Source organism: Lampetra planeri, chromosome 32, assembly GCF_965212315.1.
Source record: "Lampetra planeri chromosome 32, kcLamPlan1.2.h2, whole genome shotgun sequence".
NCBI lineage: Eukaryota > Metazoa > Chordata > Hyperoartia > Petromyzontiformes > Petromyzontidae > Lampetra > Lampetra planeri.
Genome location: NC_136138.1, coordinates 8,271,016 through 8,297,581, shown reverse-complemented (window position 1 = coordinate 8,297,581; position 26,566 = coordinate 8,271,016). Strand labels below are relative to the sequence as shown.

Genomic DNA, 26,566 nt, shown 5'->3' with positions numbered 1-26,566 from the left:
CTCTCGCCTTTCGTTTTTTTCCAGCCATTTCGCTAATCAACGGGAGGCTTGCTGAGTCTGGCGGGGAAGGCGGGCATGCTCGGTTTGACACGATAGCGGATTTTATTTTGGTTTGTTCGCTCGGCGGGTCGTTGTGTGCGCGCGCGCGGTCAGCTGCGAGATTTTTTTTTGCTGTTGCGTTTGAATTATTCGCTTGCGGCTTTCGAGCTTATCGGTTGAAGATGTTTTGAGTTCGCACCTAAATCAGCCCCCACTGTGGACTTTACGCCCGCCCACCCATTCTTTACATCAGCCGCATGCCCTCCTCCTTCCTCCTCCATCCTCCCGCCACCAAACACCACCATCGCCTCCGCTCGCCCAACCACCCCACCCCACTTCAAATGCCACCTCCCAACTTGCCCCCCCACCCCTCTTCTCTCCTGCCGGGCTCAAACCTCCTGCTCCGGCGAGGGCAATCGGCAAACGCAGCGTGAAGCTCCGCTGAGAGCCACCGCAGAGGATGGATAGTCGCGCACGTCACGCGTTAAACGGCACACGTTATTAGCGTTAAGACAACAACAACAATAACATATACATGTTTCTTTCAACCGAATGAATGTCGCCGCTTTATCATCGACGGTGACTTTGGCAACGGGCAAGTTTCGAGAGAGAATTAAGTTAACAAGTTCTCCGCGCACACGTGAATCCCGATTTCGGTTTTAATTTGTTTTTGTTGAGAGGCGCTTTCCTGAAGTTTGCGAAGCATTTTTTTTTATTTAAGGAACAACGGGCAACTCCCTTCGAGTTCATTTTCGTGAGAGCTGACAACAACAACAGCAACGCCTTGAGAGAGAAAGAGAGAGACCATCAAGGACCCCGGGAGAGAGCGGGAGAGTGGTGGGTGTGTGTGTGTGCTTGGGGTGGGGTGTTTTGGGGAAAGAGAAGACATGGAGCTGGCAAGCTGCGTGCAGCCGTCGCTCAAGGAAGAAGGGGACGCGCTCTCAAGTGCCCACAAAGCCCCGAGCCAGACCGTGGCACTCCACCCTCACGGTAAGGACAGCCGAGGAAGCGCTGTCATCGGCGGGCTGGGCGGGGATGGAGAGGAGGTGATGATGATGATGGTGGTGGCGAGGCGGTCGTCTGGGTTGTTGTCCCTCCTTCCCCTCGCACTGCTCCGCTATCTTTCTCGGCTTCTGTGGCAGCTGAGTCGATTCCTTGACGCCATTGATCGACAAGCAGCGATCGGTTGGCGACGCGCCAGGCTGCTGCTGATGCTGCTGATGTTCTAGCGGCGAATGTGCCCGTCCCGTTAAGCCACTCTTGTGCGTGTCTGGTGAAGTCCGTGGTTGGTGGTGGTGGGGTTATAGAGCAAAGACGCCGCCGGTGAAACGGGACGGGTTGCTGGTGGGTGGATGTGGGGGGGTACGAGCGTTCCGCATAGCATGCGAGAGGGGGGGGGAGGCATTCGATAATATCCCTCACCCCCAACTCTTTGTTGTGTGTGCGTGCGCACAAGGGAAAATCATCATCTCTACGACGTCTTCCTACTTTACAGGAGCAGTGCTCGTCACTGCCCGCGGTTGTGAATGGCAGAAAAACCCCGAACTTCAGAACTATTTATGGCTGCGAGGGTGGTGGGTTGGGGGGGGTCTTGTCCATTAACGTGGTTGCTGAATGACAGGTAGGCTGCAATAAAACTCCAAACGAAGATAAGCTTTCCGCACTGCAATGTGGCGTTATGGTAATGGCAGTGTGTGCAGGAATGTTTTCATCTGACCTCAATAAATCCATGCTTGTGGGTGCTGGGACTTTGTGATGGCACTGCTGCTGCTGATGCTGCTTGCATGCGTTTATAGCCTTGAATGCGTGCACGCACACACACCACACACACGGTGTATTGTTCCTCGCTTCGCGTGCCCTCTCGCCTTGTGTCTCGCACAGAAATGCATTGAGCGTCCGAGGGCGACGTGCTGATCAAAGACGCGCGACATCGCATCGTTGTAAACACTCGAGTGGAAAATTTACACGTAAAAATATATATATGTTTGGTGCAGTACTGTGGAGTAAGTAGTACAAGGAGACCGGAGTCAGGGCAGCAAGTTGGGTTAACGTAAGCGATTTGAACGATTTGATGCAACTGGGGGAGCATCTGGTGCAAAGTTCTTGAGTAGACGTCTTGGTACAGAGCTGAATGTGGAAGCAAGGTCATGATTGCAGGCGTCTTTGAGAATGGGCATGGCACAGATAAAGAGAGATGGTACTCGAGATATGTGGATTTATGCTTGGTTGTTAACTGAGATAAACCATTTTCTTATCTTATAGTAGTAGATGTGATTTTACTTTTTTAAATAAAAAAAAATTGATTAAAAGAATGTAGAGTGGTTGACACACTACACGATGAACCCAGAGATTTGAATTTTATTCCTGACCGTGGCTAACACCGGCGACTGATACCTGAACCGGTCCTTGGTGTAATATTATCATGAAAAAAAACCTCCCAGGAATGACACGGCACAGAGGCGCCGTCATGAAGCAGTGGATTCGCCAAAGGGTTTCCCTCTGTCCATGAAAGAATTTGCGTTTAAAACTGCAAAGTTATTTCACACTCAATTGCCGGAGTCGGGCTCATCCAGTTTTGCGCGCACTGAGCCCGAGTTGGAAATGTCACATTCCTAGGACAGGAGTGAGTGGGGTAAAATCACTCTTGACTGCCCCCACTACGTGGTCCTTGCTTTATCTGCCCCGGAGGGATGAAGAATTGTGAGTGGATCCCCGACCAGAATTTGAACTCGTAACCTTCACACTGTACTGCTGTGCCACCTGGACATATGATATTATCCCATGGTGTCATGATCGCAATAAGATAGATTACATAATGCAGCACACGTTCTACGTTTACGTACAATGGCTCCAAATTTGTTACGCATTTTACCGTGTTAAATTGAATCCTGCTTATTGACGTACAAGGAAAACACGCTGATGCCCCTAATACTTTGAATGTACTAATATTTAGCCGACACACCTATGATGCTAAGCAGCTTTGAACCTGGATAACACTTGGATGGGCGACCGCCATGCATGACAAGTTGTTTTTAGGCTGCTGTGGGGCAACAGAGGGACAGCACCACAAAAGCCATTGCATTGTGGCTTGCTTCCAAGTCTTTGACACCTTCACCATCATCGGCGACTGACCAAGCGCGATAAAGTAGGGGTCATGGGGAGGCCCTCATCCCACTGCACCTGTTGCCGCGGACCGCGTTAATGTAGCGGCTTTAAAACAAAAAATTGCGGGTCTTTGCCTCCTACGTGGCATTTCAAGGTAAGGGGGGCAAACAGGCAGCAGCCATGGACACCGGTGCAGGATAAAATGTCGAACACGCGCGGTGAACATCGGCGTCAACGTTTCGGCAAGCAAAACAAATCGCGCTCCTACACACGGCGAAGCAAATGCCTTATTGACACCGTGTCGACTCTACGTGTGGACACGTGATCTCCCTGTCTCGTGATCTTGGTTGTGCCATCGGGTGGGGACCCATGGATACCGGTGGCCTTGATTTGGACGGGGGTGGGGGGGGGCTGCGAGAACAATTGGCTCGATGGTTTCCACAAATTTCTGTTAGAACAAGGGAGGCGTCCGTGTATGCCAGAGAGCAAAACATTGCCTTTTAAACAAAGCTCATGAAATTCACCGGGGCAGCTTTGACGCAATTCGATTAATTGCGCGGGTGCGTACCTGAACGTGCTTTGCGTGCGTACGCCGACCGACCGATAAGGCTCTCCGGCGACAACGCTTCTGTGGCTTTTCGCGTCGTGTCGAGACTTGTCGAGCGGTGTGTCGATCGCTGCGTCCGTCCTCAAGGAAAGAGGGGGGGGAGCCCGCCTTGTGATATGCGAGAGTGGCCGCGTCGTTAAACATGTGGCAGCGGTCCTATGGGGCAGGTGGCCAGCGGATTAAGGTAAGAAGAACTGACAACCACAGCCTACCATCCCCTGAACCTCCTCCCTGCCCTCCCTCCCTCCCAGGCCCCCCTCATTATCTGAACAAGCAGATGGCGTGGGGAGGATTAGGAGTAAGGCTTGCTTGTCTTCACAGCAGGGAGGCAGGGCAGAGGCGGTTGTGCCTCCAACTACAATGCCCAACCCTGTCTTACCTAATCTCCTTTTCACTTTGAAAAAAAAAACTCTACACAATCATTAAGCTGTTGAATTTCCTGAATAATTAATGCACAATTGTATTTGCTCATATTTCACAGAACAGGAGTGCCGTTATTTTTAAACGGATGGTTTCTTTTGGGCATTAAAATCGTTTTCAAACGGTTATGTCATGCACAAACTAAACTATAGCGTGCCCTTGAAGTTGTGAAATATTATGAATAATCTACACTCTAAGTATAGGACACAACATTTATATATTTTTTAAAGAGCACCATTGATGTATGGTACTCTTACTTTAATCAGACATGTTACAAAGGCCACCGATGAAAGACACTCGTTAACGTACAGAATAGAGTTTTTATATACCGTAATGAATTCCAAATATCCAAACGGGTGCATACATTACTTGATAATACATTTTTGGTATGGCTTTTTTACACTTAAGAGCTGGCTGAAGGCATTCTGCCCCCTGAAAACTCATTATTACAACAATAATATCACTGCACGCGTTACACGCAGCTTGAAAGCGCATCAGAGAGCTGTAAAGCACAATCGCGAAACCCAATGCACTCGTAATAATAATGTCCTGTACAGCCCTTTGTCAATCCACTTATGGATAAAAGGCCTCCCCTTGCCATGTTTGTCCTATGGGGGATGTTTGACCATTGTGGGGAGCGATAGTGTCGCGGTTAGCGCGCTGCGCTATGAACCCGGCGACACGAGTTCGATTCCCGCTCACGGCCAACACCAGTGACGATTATCTGAACCGGTCCCGGGCCTCCCCTAGGTCGACTCAGCCTCAAATGAGTACCTGGTGAGGTGTGTAAACATTGCCACTAGGGAGACAAAGGCGGTCGGGCGTGGTCCTGGCCACCCACCCCCTCGTGTACCGTTCCGGCCTTCATAGGTGCTCGCTAACAGCACTTGTCCCTACAGTGTGTTAAGGCTATACGGGTGATCTTTGTTGTTTGACCATATCCCACCAACCCACACTCCTCGGTACAGGTCGGTGAAGTGAGAAGGCCCAGGACTGGTTCTGACATCACACGCCAATGATGTTAGTTAGCCTTGGCCGGGAATCTAACTCGGGGTCGCCGGGTTCATCGAGCAGTGCAACTAACCACTGCACCACTGCTATTCCTTCTTGACAAAACCATATTATAATGGCCTGATATGTAACTAACAATGCTGCTCTTCGGTCTTGTCATTCCCAATCACTATGTTTCGTAATAAGTAGCCTGCACTTTGTTTGGCTTCGTCTTAAATCATGATTTAATCGGCACTTGAAAGGTGACGTAGAGTTTTCACCACAGACTGTGCTGCAGCTAACTGGGGATGCCGTGCGTCTCTGCACATCTCCAACATGTTTGCTATAAAGAAGGTCCATTGCACACAACGTCTATGCTACATTCATCTTTTTCCTTTTAAGGCCACACAGTGTTTATTGACACGTGCAGTGTTATTTTGTCTTGTGCTCATGCGCCACTGGCAATGCGGTATCACTGCGTAATTTGTTTGATTTTGTTGAGATATGGCTAAGCAACACCCACGCAAACTTAGACAAAAAAATCATCGTGATTATTGTTTTCCTCCCTTAAAGAAGGTGACGTAAATGCATAATGCGGATTATGCTAATGACGAAACATTTAAATACACCACAGCGCATGAATGGTTAGCTTGGTGTTGAGTTAGTAGCCAGTGTGGTTGTGTAGATTTTAATATTATTCTTGTGCAGCAGAACTCCTCGTGCTATCTTGTAATCAAGCCACAGACCAACGGGGGGGGGGGGACCATTCGCTGGTTGGACAGAGAGTGGCTGCGTGCTCTCAGGATGAACCCATCCCGTTCCCTGCCGGATTACTGATATCAGATTTGTGTCGCGTCACCACGGTGTCTCCCCTATGTCCTTGCGTGATGGTTCAACACGTAAAGCAGAAGTCGCAGTTGCTCGCGAGCGGGGTCGGTTGCGTCCGCCAAAACAATTGCCCCGGGCACTGTTTGTGTGTTTTGTATTGCAGCAGAACGCAAACACTTGGGCAGTGATATTTTGTAAGTAGAAATCGCATTTCGATTTAAAGCTTTCGTGACTGCAGGGATTCATCTTCTTGGTTCTTTCGGTAAAGTCACGTAGAAGGGAGATAATAAAATAATAAAAATAGAACATTATAAAATAATAGAATATTTAAGCTTAAATATACGCTGCCAAGCTTGGTGGTGTTCATTCAGACGCTGTCTTTCCGACAGACCTTTTCTTCACCGGAGGACGGCTGTATTGCGTTGTGGCCGAAACGTCGTGAGAATTGTATTATTTTATTATGTTTTATTTTTATTATTTTATTATCTCCCTTCTACGTGACTTTACCGAAAGAACCAAGAAGAGAAATCGCATTCTTTCTAATTTTCTTTTTTAGGAGCTCATAAACACCGAAAACTAGCACAGAGTGTACCACAGAGTGTCGTGTTCAGACAGAGCGCTCAGTGACCTTGCGATGATGGGGGTGTACCATAATGCTAGTTGTAATGGAATTAACCATTGAATAGATGGGATGATGGCATTGTGCTTAGTTTAGACGTGTTCCTGTTTATTTGAGCTTGCCCCCTCCAAAACCACCCCCCATGACAATTGCTGCTGTCCTGGATTCCTGTTGTACGATCTAAGTCATCTGCGTGCGTAAACCTGTCTGACATTTTACACGTCTGACTGAGTGTCTGTCTCTTTTCCGGAGTAAATTGTAGACACTGCTTTGTGTACGCACACATGGCTGGGTTTTTTTTTGTTCCTGCATAAAGGTGGGGAGGGTTGGTGGGGGGAAAATGTAGTTCAAGAGATCAGCCTTACTGCTGAAGATTTATTTTAATTGAGATAAATTATACACTGCAGCTGTGTGCGGTGTTTGGGTCAGATTTTTTTTTATCCATTAAATTATGAATAGTGCATCTGAGTATTTTTTTAAGATGCTGTGTGTGTGTATATATATACAATGTACATATGTCACAATTAGCTTGCTCGATATATTTATCGTGATGGTTTTTATTCAGCCCTAATGAAATAAAAAACAAATTCAAGCCAATTACCATCACTCTAATCTGTTGTAAATACCTCACTATTCATTTGTGTTACAACAGACGGTTTCAAACCTGTCATAACACCCAATCCTATAAAGAACAATTCCCAGACCGATTTCATTCCACAAATCCGAGCGCAATTCCAGCTTGTCAGAAGCTGCCACAGTTAATCTATTGCAACTGCAGCTCACATTCAGCTTGGGTTCGATCCCATTTAAATAAACCAACGGTTGGCACTCCTGTCTGCTCTGTGGGCGAAAATATACAGGAATTGTCACAACAAAAATATGCCATTGCCATTCGAGCGCTGAACATTCCTTGAGAAATGCCGCATGACGGCGAACACGATTGTCCATTTTATTGTCGGTGGCGTATGGCATTGGATGGCTAACGTGTGTCATGTTTATATTCATGGGTATTTCTGTGCGCGTATTATCTTCTTACAAAGCTCCCTTGTCCGCTGTACACACTGCCGGGTGAAATGTTCACACCAGGATGAGCTCCTCCCAAATCCATTCGGGTTATATAATCCAGGATATGAGCCAGAAATGTGTTCTAAGGGCACGGGGTAACATTTGTACATTACCAGTTAGATGCACGGATACATTTGGCAATGTGTACATAGCTTACTTACGTTGGAGTTAAAATACTCGTGCATTTTTCCATCGAGCCAAATTGAGGGGCTGATGCAAACAATGGTTAAAATTCAAGCACCGCACAACAGGAAAACATCGTGGCGGCACTGTGCCAACGACCGAGCGACCGAGGTTTTGTTCCCGGCGACAGCAAGAGATATCTTAGCCAGTGCTCAGTCTGGGGGCCCCTCTCTCTGCAAGAGTATGGGCAGGCCTCATCTAGCAGTAGATTGACAAGGCCTGGAAATTATTTATCACTGCGCTATTATTTTTTTAATTCTAGATTTTAAGCTTTCGTGACTGCAGCTGTCGTGGCTGTGACGGTACCACCTGAAGACGGAAGCTTGTGTTGCCTCCGAAACGTCGTGATTTTTATTTTATTTTACTTTTTAATGTTTTTACCTACGTGACTTTACCGAAAAAACCTAAGAATATTTTTTTAATACCCACCAGAGCAACAATATTGGTGGGCCATGAGGTGGCCAGGAAATGGCAGTGCGGCAAGTGGATTTAAGATTTCTGTGTAGAAATTTTGACTTAAAACTTTCGTGACTGCAGGAATTCAGATGCTATGGTCCTTTTGGTAAAGTCACGTAGATATAAAAAAATTAATAACAATAAAATTTAAATAATGTGAATAAAAAACAATAAAAATATCACGACGTTTCAATCGCAACACAAGCAATCGTCATCAGGAGAAACAAGAGGGGGGTGATGATTGCTTTGTGTTGCGATTGAAACGTCGTGATATTTGTATTATTTTTATTCACTTTAATTTTAATTTTTATTATTTTATTGTCATTACTTTTTCGTCTACCTACGTGACTTTACCGAAAGAACCATACAATATTCTGCGTAGAACTTTGAGTAAAAAAACAAGATATAGTCTTATGACTGATTTGAGGCTTTCCTGGATAAACAAAGGCATTATCCATAATAGACACTTTTGGGTTAGATCGCGTAACTATAAATGCGTCATTAAACCCGCCACCACCCCACACAGACAATTAGTCAGGTTTGTCACGTAAACAAAACATGCCAATTAACGACACTTATATTTCTAACGACACGTTTTTATCTACGCGATCTAACCCAAAAACCTTTATTATGGATAATATTGGTCACGTAAGCCTATATGTTAAACAAACAAGGGCATTATTATTAATGTCATGTTGCAAAAAAAACATACTACACCTGCATATCTGCACAACGGGGAAGCAATATTTCTTTTAATTTGCTCAGTTCGTCTCAAGGAGCGATGTCTGCATTTCATGCCTCCAACCTATCCGGTGATTGAGAGACAAATCATGCAACTGCATAATCGCATCGGACACTGGGTACGCGCCAAACGTGAACTCGGACGGCAAGCATCGTGAACTGAAATTGCAGTTGTCAAAATAAATGTTCAATGACAATGTTTACATTCTCAGATTGTGAGACGTTGGCTCGGGATGCAAATGAGAAACGTTCCTTAACTTTTGCTTTCACTTTGACTTCCCCAGGACATTGTGTTGTCATCTTTGTGGGTACAGTACGTTGAAAACTAAAGCGTGGGCGCTTATTATGTCTATTCTCTAATGATGAGGAATTTGTATATCCTACCATGAGCCCCTTTCCCCATCTCGGTGTCTGAGAAACTCTGCTAAGGGAAGAGATGTCAACTATACAGGAGGTCGTGGGTTCGATCCCGAACCTGACGCCCGTATATTTGGAGTTCTCATGTTCCTCCTGTGGCTTGGGTGTCTTTTCCTCCAGGTTTTCACTCCATATTTAGAATCAACGTGCGTTTAGAGTATTTGGCTGCTATGTATTTCCACGTGATTAGCCACTTCGTTGGGCTATCATTTGTAGCCAGATCATTTCTGACAATAGCTATATAGCTCAGTGGGCCTTACCTAGTAGAAATAAAAAGTTGTTTATTTTTAGTTTTCGTGTGTAGACTGACAATGTTATTTTTGGTCCATCAGCCTTTGGGCTTTCCAGACCAACAGAAGTATTTGTTTAAGCAGACAAACTCTGGACTAGTTTAGACGATCGGGGTCTCATCAGCGGTTTCAGACCTCTCGAGAAAATTCTGCTGTGTTGCCAGATGTTGTTCACAAGAGCCATTCACTCCAGCTATTGGATCTGTTCAGCGCAAAGCAGCAAAATAAATCCACGGCCACCACTATACAATGAGTTTAACCTGCTTCTGTCGCGACGTTTTGGCTTCAAGGACATACATTTACGTTGATCTATTTGTCTTCATAATCTCTTCTGCTAAGATTTATAAAAATGCGTACAGATGATAATGATGATCTTAATAATCAAAAGCAAAATTATAAATGGTGACGATAATAATTGTGGTCATCTTCTTGGTTCTTTCGGTAAAGTCACGTAGAAGGGAAGTAATAAAATAATAAAAATAAAACATAATAAAACAATTCTCACGACGTTTCGGCCACAACGCAAGCAGCCGTCCTCAGGCGAAGAACGGCTGCTTGCGTTGTGGCCGAAACGTCGTGAGAATTGTTTTATTATGTTTTATTTTTATTATTTTATTACTTCCCTTCTACGTGACTTTACCGAAAGAACCAAGAAGATGAATCCCTGCAGTCACGAAAGCTTTAAATCGAAATAATTGTGGTATTCGTGTAGCTCTCCAAGGTGGTTTTCGGGCTGCACTGCGTGTTGTTCGGCACGATAAACCGACGTTTCGCTGCGCGTGCTGCAACAGCTCCCGGCTCGTGGAGCGAAACGTCGGACATACCAAACAACACGTGGTGCCACCCAACAAACACGTCGGAGAGCTGTAGAGCACAGCCGCGAAAACCCACGCAACAGTTATTGATATTCGTGCGTACGTTTTTATTTGTTAATTGTGCGCACGTATTGCTCTCGTCTTGCCTTTCTTGCTGTGCAGGTGTGGCTGACACACTCGGCAATGCAAGCACTGGAGGCAGTGGCTACGGAGGAGGAGGTGGGCAGCAGCGGTGTCAGTCGGCTCCGCTCGCGCTCACCACTCACGAAAGGTCTCCGCCGTCCCCTGGTGCTTCGGGCCCCAAGCGGAAGCGTGCCGCCACCCCCGAGGCCCAGGAGCTGTTGCTGCTGCTGCAGTCGAGCCGGACAGGCCCTCTCAACTTGTAAGCTGCCAGTTTGTTCGTTTGCTATCCCAAGGGCCACTCGCTGATTCGTAGCCATGACCTAATGGCAACCGATTCCCCGCTCGGCCCATGACCGGGCCAAGGTCAGTGCAAGGGCCCGGATTGGTGTGTCCCCATGCTTCGTGAGCCCTATCGGTGTTTAGGTTTCTCACCTAAAGTTTCCCCAGTGCCCCTTGCTACTGTCGGTATCCTCATGGGGTAAGGCTCAGGAGGCGATCTTTAAAACCGAGGTAGGCCAAATGGCTCGGGTCAGAGCACTGAGCTAGCACCGCCGATAGGCTGAGTTCGAATCCAGGTTTCAGCCACCCGTGATTGAGCCAGGTTCTATTTATGTGCAATGAAGAAGGGCTATTGCCCGAAATGTCTCCTAATATATATTTCTCAGTGTTATTGACGAATGCGTCTAGAAATTTGATGCTTTCAGCCCAGCTACCAACAACTACACCAGGTCATTAAATGTGGGTTTTCACTTGAGTTGGCAAAGTTCCAGCTCTGACAATTAAATACATACGTTTGACTGTCATGTGATGTCAGATCCCAGAAGTAGTTCCATGATTTCTCCATCTTCGGACTGCTTTTAAACACAGGGTTATGCACTGCTCAGTGAGAGTTCAGTATGGACCCTTCTTCATCTCCTGACATGATGCCGAAAGCAGAATTGGAATACTATTGGGATGATAGTTTTTTTTTTTCAAATGTAAGTTTGTTTGAAAGGCATTTAATGTTTCATGCAAGCATGAGTTACAACCTACAATCTATATTGTCTGTAATTACCCACTGTGTATTCTTAACACCAACTTGGCCCAGAAGTTAAACCAAGTGAATGACATATTCTTGGTTCTTTCGGTAAAGTCACGTAGAAGGGAAATAATAAAATAATAAAAATATTCAACATTAAAATTGCTTGTGTTGCAGTCGAAACGTCGTGAGAATTGTATTGTTTAATATTTTTTATTATTTTATTATTTCCCTTATACGTGACTTTACCGAAAGAACCAAGAATATGAATCCCTGCAGTCACGAAAGCTTTAAATCAAAATAAAAGTGAATGACTTCGCAGGAAACTTGTCTGTCTTCTCCAATGACCCCTTGACACTGCAACTCTTTCTGGGGTCAGCCTAGGGTGATAGTGCACTGCAGGATTGTGAGAAAGGAGGCCAGGGGTTATAGGTTTGCCGAGCTCTCACTTGCGACAGGATCAACCTGGGAGGACTGGGCTCATGAGGACTGGACCAGTTCGAACACCGAGGCAGCTCCGTTGCCAAGCGGTCCGGGAAATGTGGAACCTTGTTTACCGCATGACTGAGAACCAAAGATGTCATTGTTAAAGCCACATCTAGCATTCCAAGCAGGGCTTATCTCATTCGGTGAATAATCGGGGGCACTCGCTACTAAGATCACGGATTTATATCTCACTTAAAGTTTTGTCATCGTCATCATGGCTTTTGAGTCAGTCAAAATGAGCATGACCTGGTGAGGCTTCATTGCTTATCACCACCAACTCACCCTAAATGCATCCGATCTATTCGTATCTCAGACGCTAAGCAGGGTTGATCCTGTTCAAGTACTTAGATGGGAGACCGCCATGGCTGGCTAAGTGTTGTAGGCATAGGGATGCGAGCTGGCATGAGATGGCACTGTTTAGTGACACCCCCTTTCATATGTGTGCTGAGTTTTCGCCGGGTTCTTTGGTTTTATCCCACATGAAGCCAGGGAGGCTTTCCAATGTTAATAATAATTAGCATTATTATAATTGTCATTATCATAACGCCTATTGCAGTTGTTTTCTGGAGAGGACTGGTCTCTGCCATGTGGAATTCAACAACTGGCCAATTACCATCAGTTGAGATTAATACCACCGATAGTTCACGTTGATTTGGTAAATTATGTTTACTTTAAATTAAATCAAAATTTTCTTTGTTTACGGATTTTCGTGTGTTCCGAACGGGTTTGTGAGCTCCGGACACGATGCCGATAGCACAATCGCAATACAATTGGTAACATACTTTAAGTTTTTTTGTAACATGCTTTCATGGAATTTTAATGTTGAATGTAGGAATGTCACAAACTACACATTTTATAATTTCTCTAAATTTCTGCCATGTAGCTTGAGCACCAACAGTATCCAATTACTTGGATGCATTATTTTTTTATTTCAAAAACTAACTAAATAATAAGACGTAAGCTTTCATCTTGATACACGGTGGCCGTTCATTGTGAACGATGATGTCACATTGTCACTGATGTAATTTCACAGCAGGAGAAATTGCACTTTGGTCACTCGCAGAGGCTCTGAGGAGTCGGTTGTCCAGTTCCATCTATTCCCTTGGTCAATTAGGCGCTGGAAGAATGACTGTTTTTCTCTACCCATATCTCCTTGCAGTGCTCACTCCACTTTTCTCTCTGTCCGTCGCTGGGGTCATTCAACTGAGATGGCTTCCATCCCGTCCAGTGGTTGGTGTTTGACGTCCGGTCAGAAAGCGGTCTTCGCCGTCTTCCCCTAGCACCCTTCAAGTGTTTTCTTCAGCCGAAGAGGAAATATATCAGCGTCTAAGTGGAGGACAGATTATTCCGTATATAATGGGAATAAAAAGAGAAAACTTCTTCGCAAAGCATTTTCAGAGGTTTGCATGCCGGTCCAAAACGGTGACATTGCAGAGCAGTAGCGCATTCGCCACAGGTCCATGGTTCGAACCCAGGCAGCTTCCCTGGATAATACTGCAGTTGCATCGATAAAATATGTTTCACGGCAGACGTTAAAGTTTCTCGTGATATTTGTCAAGAAAAGGAGTAGCCCATGCACACTGGTATCACCGTCCAAGTTTGCCTTTTTTTTTATTAATACCAGCAGACAACTTGATTGTGCAAAACCAGATTGCAACATCACCCCCCTACTGGCAAAAAATGTGTCCCTGAAACATATCATTTTTGTGATAACTTTATGCCGTGAGAATGGTGCGCATGCCACTTGTATGAACTTCTTTTAGTCATCATTGATTATAGTTTTTTTTTTAATTGGAGTACAGCGGCGAGTTAAACAAAGAAGAATGAACAACATTTATTTTTCTGCGATGTTGTGCCTGGGGGAAACCTGGAATAAGCCTTGACACCTGGCGAGGCGCAAGGTCAAACTAAAATTCCAACAATTCCTGCGTCTAAAAGAAAGAAAGAAAAGTCTGAATGTTGGGTGTGTTAGTTTGCTTGTAAAAAAAAAGTAAAAAAAATTGAAAAAAATGTACATGAAGCGGACTTGGGTCTGGGCTAGTCGCTTGCATTCCACTCAAGGACCCCAACATTCTTGGCATTTTTCCGTGCGTGCGTGGCGTGTCTGCGTGCGTGGCGTGTGTGCGTGCGTGGCGTGTGTGCGTGCGTGGCGTGTGTGCGTGCGTGGCGTGTGTGCGTGCGTGCGTGGTGAGTGTGTTCGTGCGTGGTGAGTGTGCGTGGTGAGTGTGTGCGTGGTGAGTGTGTGCGTGCGTGGTGAATGTGTGTGTGGTGAGCGTGGTGCATGAGCTCTGGTGAATGCCCCTGTGCACTGAATTGCTCCCATGCCTTAGAAGACCTTGGTGCAAAAATTCCACGGGCTTGGGAGTGGGGAGGGATGGGCCTAACTAAGGGCATGTCTTTGACGAGAGAAGAGTGAAAAAGAAACTACCCAGGGATAAAAAAAAACAGAAGCCAGGCAGCAAAATCCAGTAGCACGTGTAGGCACTGCACGGGCGAAAAACAGGAGAGAATAGGACCTTGTATAGATGGCTGCCTCCTCCCCGCATGATACACTGGCAGCCGATAATTTTCGTACAGCGGCGTGGAGAAGAGTTTGATGTTTTTGACCGCCATCGAGCAAGAAGGCAATTACCAGTTCGCAGGCCGTGTGCGTGCCACTTGGCCGCTTTGGCGGTTGCATTTTGCCATGTGACGATGCATCGATTAGTAGATTACGAGCGATTCACGCTGTTGATACACGCGTTCATTTGTACGTGTAAGATTTCGTGACCGTACTTTTATTCACTTGATATGTCAGTGTAACATTTAAGCTAATGGAGTGAACCAATTTGTTCAGATGAGACAGGAAATGAATGAGAAACAACACAAACGAGATACTGAACTAAACCATTCAACCAAATTGGTTCTCCAATCGAATAGCAACCCTGATTCGTGACAATTCATCGAAATCACTGGCGGGGGTGACTCGTCACATGGACAACTACATTCTTGTGATTCATTCATTAGGCTGTCTTCCTTATAAAATTAATTAATGAATAATTGTGGCAGTTAGATGCATTTACAAGACTGGGCAAGCATCGTCCTTGTCACTGGAGGATGTTATATAACTTGATAATTTAGTTCACCGAGTGCAAATGATGACATTTCATGAACATATTTCACGATATGTTATGCAGGGCACCTAATTGCACGTAAAATGTAATCGCTGTAGCAAATGATGAATACTTTGTGACTATGCTTCCCGCTAAGGTCACAAAGCCTGACATAGGAAACAAAAATTAGGGACCTCTAGTCACGAGATAGAAAGAAAAACAATTTCACTAACAGTCTGAAAAATAAATTTGCTGGTGTATTAATCAACGTTGAGTATCTCGTACAAAGTTCTTGAGTAATATGGATTGAGCTGAATGGTGGAAGGCCACGGTCGTCTTTGAGCAAGGACATGGCACATGGAGAGAGAGAGAGAGATTCATTCATCATCTGTTTTTTTAAGCTAAAATTAACATGAATTGACTAGCCTTTTAAAAAAAATATTGCAAGTGATAATTTTACAGCTCGTTCCAAGTCCACTTGCCGCACGGATTGCTTCTTGTCCGTGCCGTGTCAATCTCTGGGGATTGTTTCATCTTGCTTCACAGCGGTGGCAAGTGGCGGTTGATGAAGCCGGTTAGGGGCCACAGCTCAGAGGTCACAAACGGGTTATGATTCCTTACCCGTACCCGGCCGCACCAGGGTCGCAAATGGGTACCCGTACGCGTACCCGGCCGGGTACGGGTAACCGTTCCCTACCCGTACCCGTACCCTACCCGAAATGAGTGACAAACGGTTACTCACCAGTGACTCACGGCCTACCCGTACCCGGCCGCACCAGGGTCGCAAACGGCTACCCGTACCCGGCTGGGTACGGGTAACCGGGTATCGGGTAGGGTACGGGTATCGGGTACCCGGTTGTGACCTCTGCCACAGCTATGTGGGATTTTCCAGTTGCTTCCCTCTAACCCAATATCTTCAGGTTGTTTCGTGATTTATTTTTAACACGTAGCCTTTCGCAACCGATATTATATATAACGTGTTTTTTTGGGTTCTATCGCATATATTGTGAATTTTATTTGCTCATCGCCTCAATCATTTCCTACAGTTAATTTCCGTTGGTTTTATAGTGGCCGAATAATTAGCAAATCCGAGACGGTCAATGTCTTTTCCGTTTATATGTATGCATTTTGGTTTTCCAATCCATATTTTCAGAATAAAAAAAAAACATTTTGGGGTTCATAATTGGGGTGCGCTAATCACTGCGCCACCGTTCTGTCCCTCCAATGTTACTATACAATGAGCCATTTAACTTTGCATGGGGAACGTTTCATAGGGAACTTTTTGAAACAGGAGAATGGTCAAAATAATGATTTTAAAACACACTTTAAAAAAAAATCACAAGTATGTAAAACGCCTTAAATGTTTTGTTGTTTTTCTGGACCAACATATTTAGCAGCAACGTACATTCCGACGTAGCTGCCTTTACCTAATGACTGTCGCAGTGTTCGGCTTGCCTAGCCCAGGGGCCAAAGGAGAATTCCTTCCACAACACAACATTTAAACACAACTGTGTGTGTTAATGCACTCGTTCATCATTGATGTACGTGTTCTAATTTTAAACGAAAATCTAGTCCAGATTTCCTTTAGCCTTGTAAATAAACGATTGACGCATGTGCATACATATGACAAAAACATTTATCTGGATTCCACGGAAGGAATGGTAGGTCATATGTTTATTTACATATTATTTGCAGTTGTCGATTCGATTCCATTTGTGCTGTCGCCGTCACGCCATTAGACGAAACAACGTATTCTGAACAATCGTGGAGAGGTGCTTCATGCCACATTAGAAAACGGCCAGCGGAGGGTGGTACCACAGAACTCTCTCTGAGCTCAATTCGGGTGACCTCTCGTTCGCACCGGGCGATGCACTTTCTCACATACACTGCTCGAGAGAAAAGTTCGTCGCACGTTGACGATAGTTGGATTTTTTGCCGAAGTAAGTATAAAAAAAAATGTAATTTGACAAGAACATGATTTTGTGCCATCATTGGTCACCAGACTGAGATCATCAGCTCTCTGGCCCTTGAGCATTTATATTGCCTGGCAAAGAATGGTGCTTAATTGAAAGCTTTGACCGTATTTGGTACCTAAAGTATTAAATGCCTGGAAATTCCACAGGAATAAGTGTGTTTGTTAAATAATACACACAAGAGAGGTTTTAAATTTAGAGTCATGGCATCATGGAAAAAGGTGCACAGTGGCTTTCAATATTCCCCAGACCGTAAGGGCTTTCATAAGTTGCTGACCATAATCCTACATGCCTTCCAATGGAATTTCTTGAAATATGTTACCTTTGTAGCTTTCCCGAGTCTAAAAGGGGTAACACAAATACACTCTATAATATTAATCTCACTGCATCATACATCCTCGAAAAATGTAAGTAAACTTTTGTAATATAGTTATTTTCTTTGTCAATTGGGATGGAAATTAAGATGCAATTCAGTCAACAAATCAAAGCCTTGTTCTTTTCTCAATGATGATTGATAAAAAAAAAAAATCCTGATTTATTTAATTTAATCTAGCAGCATCTACAATTCACATATAGAATTTATATCAGGGGGGAGTGGTGGCGCATTGGTTTCTGCACTGCGCTATGAACCTGGAAACCTGAAATTTCTTGCCCAGAAATGGGCCTTGCATCAGTGGCAAATGATATCTGAAGCGGTCCTGGGCCGCCACCCTTCACCGAGCCTTACTGATCGGCGTGGTGAAGTTCAGCCAAACAACGCGGTGTGGGGAGGTCTTCATCCAGCAGTTGATGGAGTAGGGCTGAAAATTATTATCGTCGTATTTACCATGTACACTTTGGGCTAAGACATCAATCATCACATTCCATCACTTCAACTAAACTCCAACATATAATTTATTGAAAGTAAAAAGAAAAGGTACGAATTCGTGAATACAATGTACTGATGATCACAAGTATAACACCAATATACTACAATATAATGATGTGTTGTGAATTGTATGTTTTATTAGTCCAAATAGTAATAATTTACCAGAATCCTGCGCTGGGGTGTTTTGCCCAATTGCAATAAAACAAACGCGTTTGTTGTTTAAATAACGACAACTGTGACGACGAGGATGACATCGCGATCGCTGCGGCAACGGAGAGCTTCGCTGACGCCTAACGAAAACTGAAACCTGCACCTAATTATCTCGGCAGTGCCTAATCCCCCCGCCCTCCCCTGCTGTGGGCGCGTGCGCATGACAGGAGCAAGGCGCCCCGCAGGGACGAGCGGCCCGAGGGCCGGAACGACGGTGGGCTGCTCTCCCCGGACGGGCGGCAGTCCGTCCCCCCCGCCACCTCGCTCCGTCGCCCCGGCGACGGCCACGGTGGCGGAGGAGGAGGAGGAGGCGGCGGCGGTGCCGACCTGGCGGCGACCCCCGGTTGCCATGGCGATGGACCGAGCGCGACCCCGTGTTGCCACGGAGCTGGCGCGTCATGGCTGATCGTCCCAGAAGACGATGTTCACCTCCATCATCGCGGCGCGATGGCGGTGCTACAGCAGCAGGTGCAGTAGCGAAGGTGGAAGGGCAGCAAAGTGTCCTGGGATCAGAAATTCCTCATGCGATGCTGTGGAGCTTTATGGGTCAGATTTGTGAAACCGATGCTGCTGGGTTACCAGATTGTCAAGAGCGCTCCATATGAACTATGGGGCCTTGTTCAACGCAAAAAGCAACATTGTAAATATTAGTGCCGGAAATCTGCTACCTCTGTGACCTCCTACAAATTGACATTCTCAGAACAGTGGTTTATTGGCTTTAAAACCAGTGTAGCAAGCCTGACTGCTGATGAGCTCGGGCCACCCTTCAATGCTGGATACGTTGAAGGGTGGCCTGATGAAAAACATTACACCGTGGTGCGTTGTAGTGCTTCTCGCGGCTGCAAGTCGTGGGAACGCAACCTGTCATCACCATCATCATCATCGGCCATAATCAATACACTGCTGGATGAAGGTCCTCTCCCATGCTGATGCCATCCCTCGCATAGTTCTGCCACGTAACAATCCATCCGGAGCTTTTGCGCGCACGAGCCGTGCTGGGATTTCATCGCTCCATCTTCGTGGTGGATGTCCTCTCGGGCACGATCCCTCCTGTTGGCTGGATTATTTTCTTCTTCTTCTTCAGTAATCCATGGAATAATTTATAATCCACTTTTGATAAGTTTGTTTTGTATTATCTCCCCACAGATGGCAGCACAATGCACTTGATGCGTATTCATTTCAGCCACTTAATCCGCCTACTCACGACAAAAGCCAGCTTTCTGGACAATGGGATTTCATGGGTTATCAAGATTCTTCGAGGGCACCCTGGGTTATGCAGGTCCATTAATTTACACATTAATGCAGGGCTTCACATTAAGCCTATAATTTGGTCGAAGTGTGGCTACTTATTTCATTTGCGTTCATTATAAAAAAAAATTGCTCAACCTCAACTGCACTTTTGCAGTCAGGTTTCTGGTTCACCGTAGAAGATATTTGTACATCGATGTTAATAGGGGGAGTGGCGGTGAAGTAGTTAGCACAGTGTGCTTCAAGCCTAGAAACCCCAGTTTGATTCCTGGCCATGGTTAACATCGGTGGCGAGTGATACCTTAACCGGTCCAAGCCCCCTCTTTTACCAACACGATTTGCCAGCATTGGTGAAGTATGATCAAACGACTGCTCCTGAGTTACGCGACATGGAATGGGTTTGAATTCTGTCGTGCTGCTCATGAGGCAAGGTCATAGTTCGGTTCAAGAATCCGTTATTTTTTTGTTTGCGGTTATTGTAGTGGGCTCTAGTGGCTGGAGATGGATATGTGAACCCCTTATAAACAGTAGATACGAATCTGAAAACGTTGATTCTTATACATACGATTTGGTGCATTATGAGCTTAAGAATCGATGTTATCAATGATTAGGTGCATGTTTACACCAGTAACAATCATCATCATAAACTGCATTGTCAGACATTTTTATTATCTGTTGTTGGACAGGAAACATTATTGTTTTTAGGATGTTGACTCAGCGGATGCCACTAGGACCATCGGGATGATGCTGGGGAAACCCTCTAAACCTGTCACACCAAGTTGCTGCTGACTAAACATGAGACAGATCTGGATAAACTAGTTCTGAGGAGTGGTTCTCGTCTTGATACGTATGTGTATACCTGAGCACGGGTGCAAATATTTGCCTGTGTGTGTGTTTGGGGAGAGGTGGCACAGCAGTTAGCAGGTTGCGTTGACTTGACTACTGAGTTAGCATCGGTGGCAGCATCGGTGGCAAGCGGTATCATCTACGTGTCCTGGCCCTCGCAAAGGTCGACTTGGGCTTAAATGAGTACCTTGTGCGAACAGTGTAAAACATCGGCACCGAGGAGACAAAGGCAGCCGGGCGTGTTCCTGCCCACATCACTCCCCTCTTGCTGCAACAGGCGCTTCCCTCGACACTGTAAAGCTAAATGTGGATCCTTTGTTTTTTGCACGTGGATATATTATAAGTTAAAATGTTAATATAAATATATCACAATAGGTAGTTATACTGTCACTTTGAGGAGATGAAGATCTTGATTGTATTGGCCGACAACTCGTATATTTTTTTTGTATTAAGTTCTTATTTTATGTACAAAGTTCACCGAAGCGGCAACTCACTAAAAAAAATTCAGGATAACGTATTTTACTTGAAAAAAACAAAATGACAAGTGGGCAAAAATTCACCAACCGTCTGTCGCAATTTTATGTTCCCATGTGACGTGTGCGTCGTGAAGATGCGCCCCTCCGTCATTACGTGCGCACCGGCCCTCAATCATAAAAACCATCACGGCAGCCGCCACGCATTGAGGGGCCCCAACAAATCACACAAGCGCGGAGACGTCCGTAAGTACACGCGCACGCACGCACGCACGCGCACGTACGCTCGCTCGCGCGCGTTGATGTGCCACAGCATCTGTGGCGCATTAGACGGCCCTTCGGCATTATTCGCCGCGCAGAAATCTGAAATATATCAACGCAAATAAAGTGAATGGTAATGTGACTTGTAATTTCACGCGCGGATGTGCTCGCTGCTCAAAGATCAAAACATTCTGCGCCTTTTTAATCTCCGCCGCTTTCATGAATACGTAAACCGGGCACGAGTGTAAGCGCACGCACTCGCTATTGTGTGGAGTGGTGGTACAGCGGTTGGCACGCTGCGCAAATGAACCCCGCGACTCGAGTTCGATTTCCGCTCATGTGACGATTAGCACTCGTGATGATTATCTGAATCGGTCAACCTCTAATGAGTACCTGGTGCGGTCGGGCATAGTGCTGTCCACTCAACTCTTCTTGTGCCATGCCAGCCTTCATAGGTGCTTGCTAACAGCACTTGCTCCAAAAGTCTGTTAAGGCTATACAGGGGATATTTGTCTTTGGCATGGCAGTTAGCGCACTGCTACGAACCTGCTGACCTGAGTACCATGCCAGGCCATGGCTAGCATCAGTGGCAAGTGTTATCCTAACCCTTCGTGGTCCTTCCATAGGTTGACTCAGCCTTAAATTAATACCTGGTTTTGTCTGTAAATATCAGTTCTTGGGAGATAAACATTTGCCAGGCCATCAGAGGTGCTCGCGAACATTATTTGCCCAAAGGAATGTGCTATGGAAATATGGGAAATCTTTGTCTCTTTAGCGATTTCTGACTGGGATTGAACGATAGCTTGATGTGAACAAAATTTTATTATAGAATTGTGGTGCTGTTACGGACGACTTAAAACAAGCTAAATTAATCAAAGGGTTAGCCGACCTTGGCGATAAAAGAGCAGCTCTTCAAAGGTTCTCCTTGCTGGCCAATGCGACGATGTCATTACGTTTGACGTTATCTCTGTATGTCACACGTGCGCCTCACCTCTCAATGACGTCGCAACGTGTGGCGTCATCAAGCGAACGTCATGCACCATGTAATGACATCATCTCATTGTGCGGCTTGAAACATAATGATGTTATCACAAATTAAATACGTCTGAATGACCAGACGCATTCAGAATTTTTGTTATTACAGAATGCATGCATGGGCACTATTTTTATTCCGATATGTTTTACACGTGTGTGTGTGTGTGCGTGTATTCATGCGTTTGCGTGCGCGTTTGTGTGTGCATGCGTTTGTGTGTGCGTGCGTTTGTGTGTGCGTGCATGTGTGTGCGTGCGTGTATGTCTGTGTGTGTGCGTGTTTGCGTGCGTGTGTGCTTGCGTGTGTGTGCGTGTGTGCGTGCGCGCGCGCGTCCGGCAATTCCGCGCAGCGTCCGAGCCGTCGGATGCGACGGCGGTGTCGGATCCCGTCATCGAGGAACACTTTCGCCGCAGCCTCGGCAAGGATTACCGCGAGGCTGACTCGGTGTCCATCACCGGCTCTGTGGACGACCACTTCGCCAAGGCGCTCGGCGACGCGTGGTTCCAGCTCAAGACGACGACGACGGCGGCGGCGGCGGCGGCGACAGGCTGCAGACGCGTCGCACCGACGCCGGCTTCCGTGGCGAAGGAAGCGGCAGGACCGGGGGGACCGCCGCTTGCCGCGCCGTCGCCCTCCCCAGCTTCGACCGACGCCTCGGGATCGGCGACCGCGTCCGGCTCGCAGTCGGACAGCGACGCCGAAGAGGGGACGCCGGTTGCCCCGCGAGTGGCCAATCACGCGGCGCCGGCCGAGCGCGTGACGGCGTCGTCGCCGCCCGAAGTCTCATGAACACTGCGCAGAAGCAGTGGGGGAGTGTGGGGTTTACACACGAAAACTAGAAATAAACAACTTTTTTATTTTTACTAGGTTAAGACCCACCGAGGCTACATCGCTCTTTTTCATAAGTGGCCTGGCGACAAATGATAGCTCAACGAAGTGAAATTTACAACAGCCAAATAGTCTTAAACGTGTGACGTTGATTCTGAATGTGGAGGGAAAAACCGGAAGACCCGGAGAAAAATTCACATGACCACGGGGAGAACACGCAAACTCCAAACATACAGCAGCAGGCGTCAAGGGTCGGGATCGAACCCTCGACCTCCTGTATACCAGGCGAGGGAGACAACATCCCGCCGCTTTATTCACACGGGCGGAATTACACTGGTCCCCACTCACAATAATACTCATCCGTATCACTAAGAGAGAGAACACTGGCTGTTGAGCCCAGAGTTTTGGAAAAATGTTTTAATCTGGGGGGGAGGATTTTTGTTGCTGGTGGGTGGCAGTTTTCTCTCGTGTTGTGTGAGGAGCGGCAATCAATTCGCATGTTTGTTGTGGTTTGTGCGATAGGAATTGCACGGGCGGCCAATGAAAACACGGTGCATTTGTGCCAAGAGGCTTCATGCCTTGCAAATGAGTCTGAACCAACATTCTAATCCCAAACTGTATTTTCCCTCCTTCGTCACCTTTTTGGGGCAAAATTGCCGGCTGCGTTTATGACGATGCTAAGTTAAGAGTATTGGACCACATTCCACTTTTTTTTCACGTGCGACTTCTCCTACCCTGTCATTTAAACACAAACTGATTAGTTAAAATACACTGTATATAGATTGTAACTGCAGCTAAAAGAGCTGTTTTTTAACTTAAAATTGTTTTTTTTACCTATGTTTTATTATTTAAATGATACATTTCATCGTATACCTTTGTTTTTTTACCTTGAAAAAGCAGTTAGAAACTGTTTATTTTGTTAGACAATTTTCAATTTTAGTTTTTTTTACAATTTTACGGTTCTTTGACCCATTAAACGCATGGTTTTTTTTGTTGTAATGCAATCATCTGGTACTTTTTTTCCCATCTTACCTGTCATTCTTAGCAACTATGTGGATTTTCTTTTAACCACTGCTTTCCACATGGATAAGTAACACCAAAATAAATATGAAAGATGGCGAGTGTCAAAAAAGCAACAACCTTTCAACAACCAGCTTTTTGAAAGTGCACCTTTTGAATTGGATAGGCCTACAAATGTGAATCCTTTAAAATAAAAGATAAATCTACGTGATGGCCCAAAGCCTTCGCCATCTGCGGCGCGAGCTGTCTTTTGTAAATGGCAAATTGTGCATGCGTGCATCACCACAGCGTGTTCAAGTGACAAATCTTTAATGGCAAATGGTAAACGCACACATCACGATATTCCATTTTTTTTTGTAAAGTGCAAAAAAAAATCAACGCTTCAACCTTAGCAAGGTCTTCAAATTTGCCACTTAGACCTTCACGGGGCTTTTAAAATGACGTTGACCTTTGTAGGCCTGTTCGAGTCAAAAGGTGTGTGGGTTTGTAATTAGGTTTAGATAATGGTTACTCTAAAATTAGGTTCAGATAATTGTTACTCTAAAATTAGGTTTATGTAATGGTCACTCTTTGTTATTGTCACATCATGAACAACAGCCACCTTGGGGAAAAATCCCACCAATGTTGCGAGGAGTATGTTCATGCGTAGCTCTCCAATGTGTCTCAAGAATCGTACCGTGTGTGTTGTTCACAAACTTCTTCCACAACGAATCATTGAGCCGACAATGTGACATGGAAGTGAAAAGTAAAATACACCGCAACAAAAAGCTACAATTGTGCCATCGTTATCAGCTGTGTGTGAAAATACGAAGGCTGCGCGGGCAGTCCTGTTGAAATACAGCGCTGCCTTATGCAATAAAATGTGTAAACGTGTCGCAATGAGACCACACTCGAAGATGCTGTACAAGAGGAAGACGTGCCTTATTACGACATGAGGGCAGAATATGGGGTGTGTTTTTTTCTCTTAGGAGGGATAAATCTGGTATAAAAAGTATGTGGCCAAAAGCATTTCTCTGCCGCATTAGACACGAATACATGGACACTCATTCATAACCTGATATCAATCTGATCAATGATCAATTCAGAGGTGTAGCATGGAAGGGTAGGCCAATTACACGTGACATCACCTTTTTTCACACATTCATGCAGATGGCTTTGTCCTTCACACGCACTCACGCGTGCCAGGAGAGCGCGGGTGACGGCTAAAGTGATGAGTCTTAATCGTAACAAAAACCAGCAGGGCGTGCGGACATTGCTATGAAACGTGAGTCTCGGCTCTCGACTTGTTGGTCGTGGCGAGGCTGTGTGAAGAAATGTGCGCAAGAATGGCAGACGCCATCAAGGCGAATGCAAAGCATGCTGCAAGGTTGGTACCAACTTTGTGGATAGGTCAACAAGGTGGTTGTTCTCTGACAGGCTCGCCCCTGCCCATAGGAATGAGGAATTGCCACCCACTGCCCCAAAACAACAATGCGAAATGCGTGTAAAGAGTAAACGCACAAATACTGCCGGTTGTGCTGTGGACCTTCTGCAATGTGGTTTTGAGTTGTACTGTACTCCCCCCCTCTCCCCGGCGTTTTTTTGGAGGACCTGAAGAAGATGCTCCAATCCGAAACGTTGGACATCATGCCGAGGCAACATCCGGTGCAACCCTCAAATACATGGGGGGAGATTGAATGCTGGCTTTCTCCACAAATTGGCCAAAGTCTATCATGGGGCGTAAAATATATATATAAAAGAGGCCAGTCTGTACATCATTGCCATTGAATGTCTTGCCTGTTGATTCAATTCAGCTTGAACCCAAAAGTGGTCAAAAGCAACCAAACGGCTGAGTGAGCCACTCTGTGTACCCTGCCCCTGCACTTGCTCTCTTTGCTTTGTGGCTTGTACAAATATTGAAAGTCAGATCTTTTTTTTGTAACAATAGAAGCTGCATTTTTTATTGGGTTTTGTTTTATTTAATAATGACGTCTGGAACGTTGCTATCTTCGTCGGTGTTAAAATAATTTACCTTTTTTTTTTAACGAAAATTAGGTGGTGTTGCCGTGGTGTTAATGGTGAGCACCCTGGACTTCAGTCCACCAGGTTCGATCATCCTGGCGCGGCAGTTCAAACGATAATGCCAGTTTCGTAAATCTCCCTCCCCACCACAGTCCACTCAAGCAGTGTAACTGGGCTCACCACAGGTTCGATGGGGTAAAATGCGTGGGTACTCTCACCTTTTCCAAGAACACCTGGCCACAGCGTGGAAGAGTAGGCCAAATACCCTCGAGGCCCCTCTGCCAGCAATGGCGTGAGAAAGTGGTAGCAGGGCTGCAGCTATATCTGATTAAATTAAAGGGTGATGTAAATGAGCACCCACTTGCATGTACGATGAGTTGACCGCCGACCGATTAGGCTTCTGGAGAGATTTCTTCCCGGTGCGTCGTCCTTGTCTGTGTACGTGACCAACATCCTACGCGTCGCTGTATAGAGTCAAGGTCAATAAAACATTGAAGAAACGCCACTGAAA

At 45.8% G+C, this 26,566-nt stretch overlaps 1 protein-coding gene across 1 annotated transcript; it reads left to right on the top strand.

The window, feature by feature from the left end:
- LOC144729400 (uncharacterized) lies at positions 1 to 26,566 on the top strand. The gene is made up of 5 exons (XM_078609659.1): positions 1 to 1,029; positions 10,738 to 10,957; positions 18,513 to 18,813; positions 21,050 to 21,158; positions 22,556 to 26,566. Exons 1-5 carry the CDS (start codon positions 927 to 929, stop codon positions 22,993 to 22,995), a joined length of 1,173 nt encoding a protein of 390 aa, XP_078465785.1. The 5' UTR covers positions 1 to 926; the 3' UTR covers positions 22,996 to 26,566.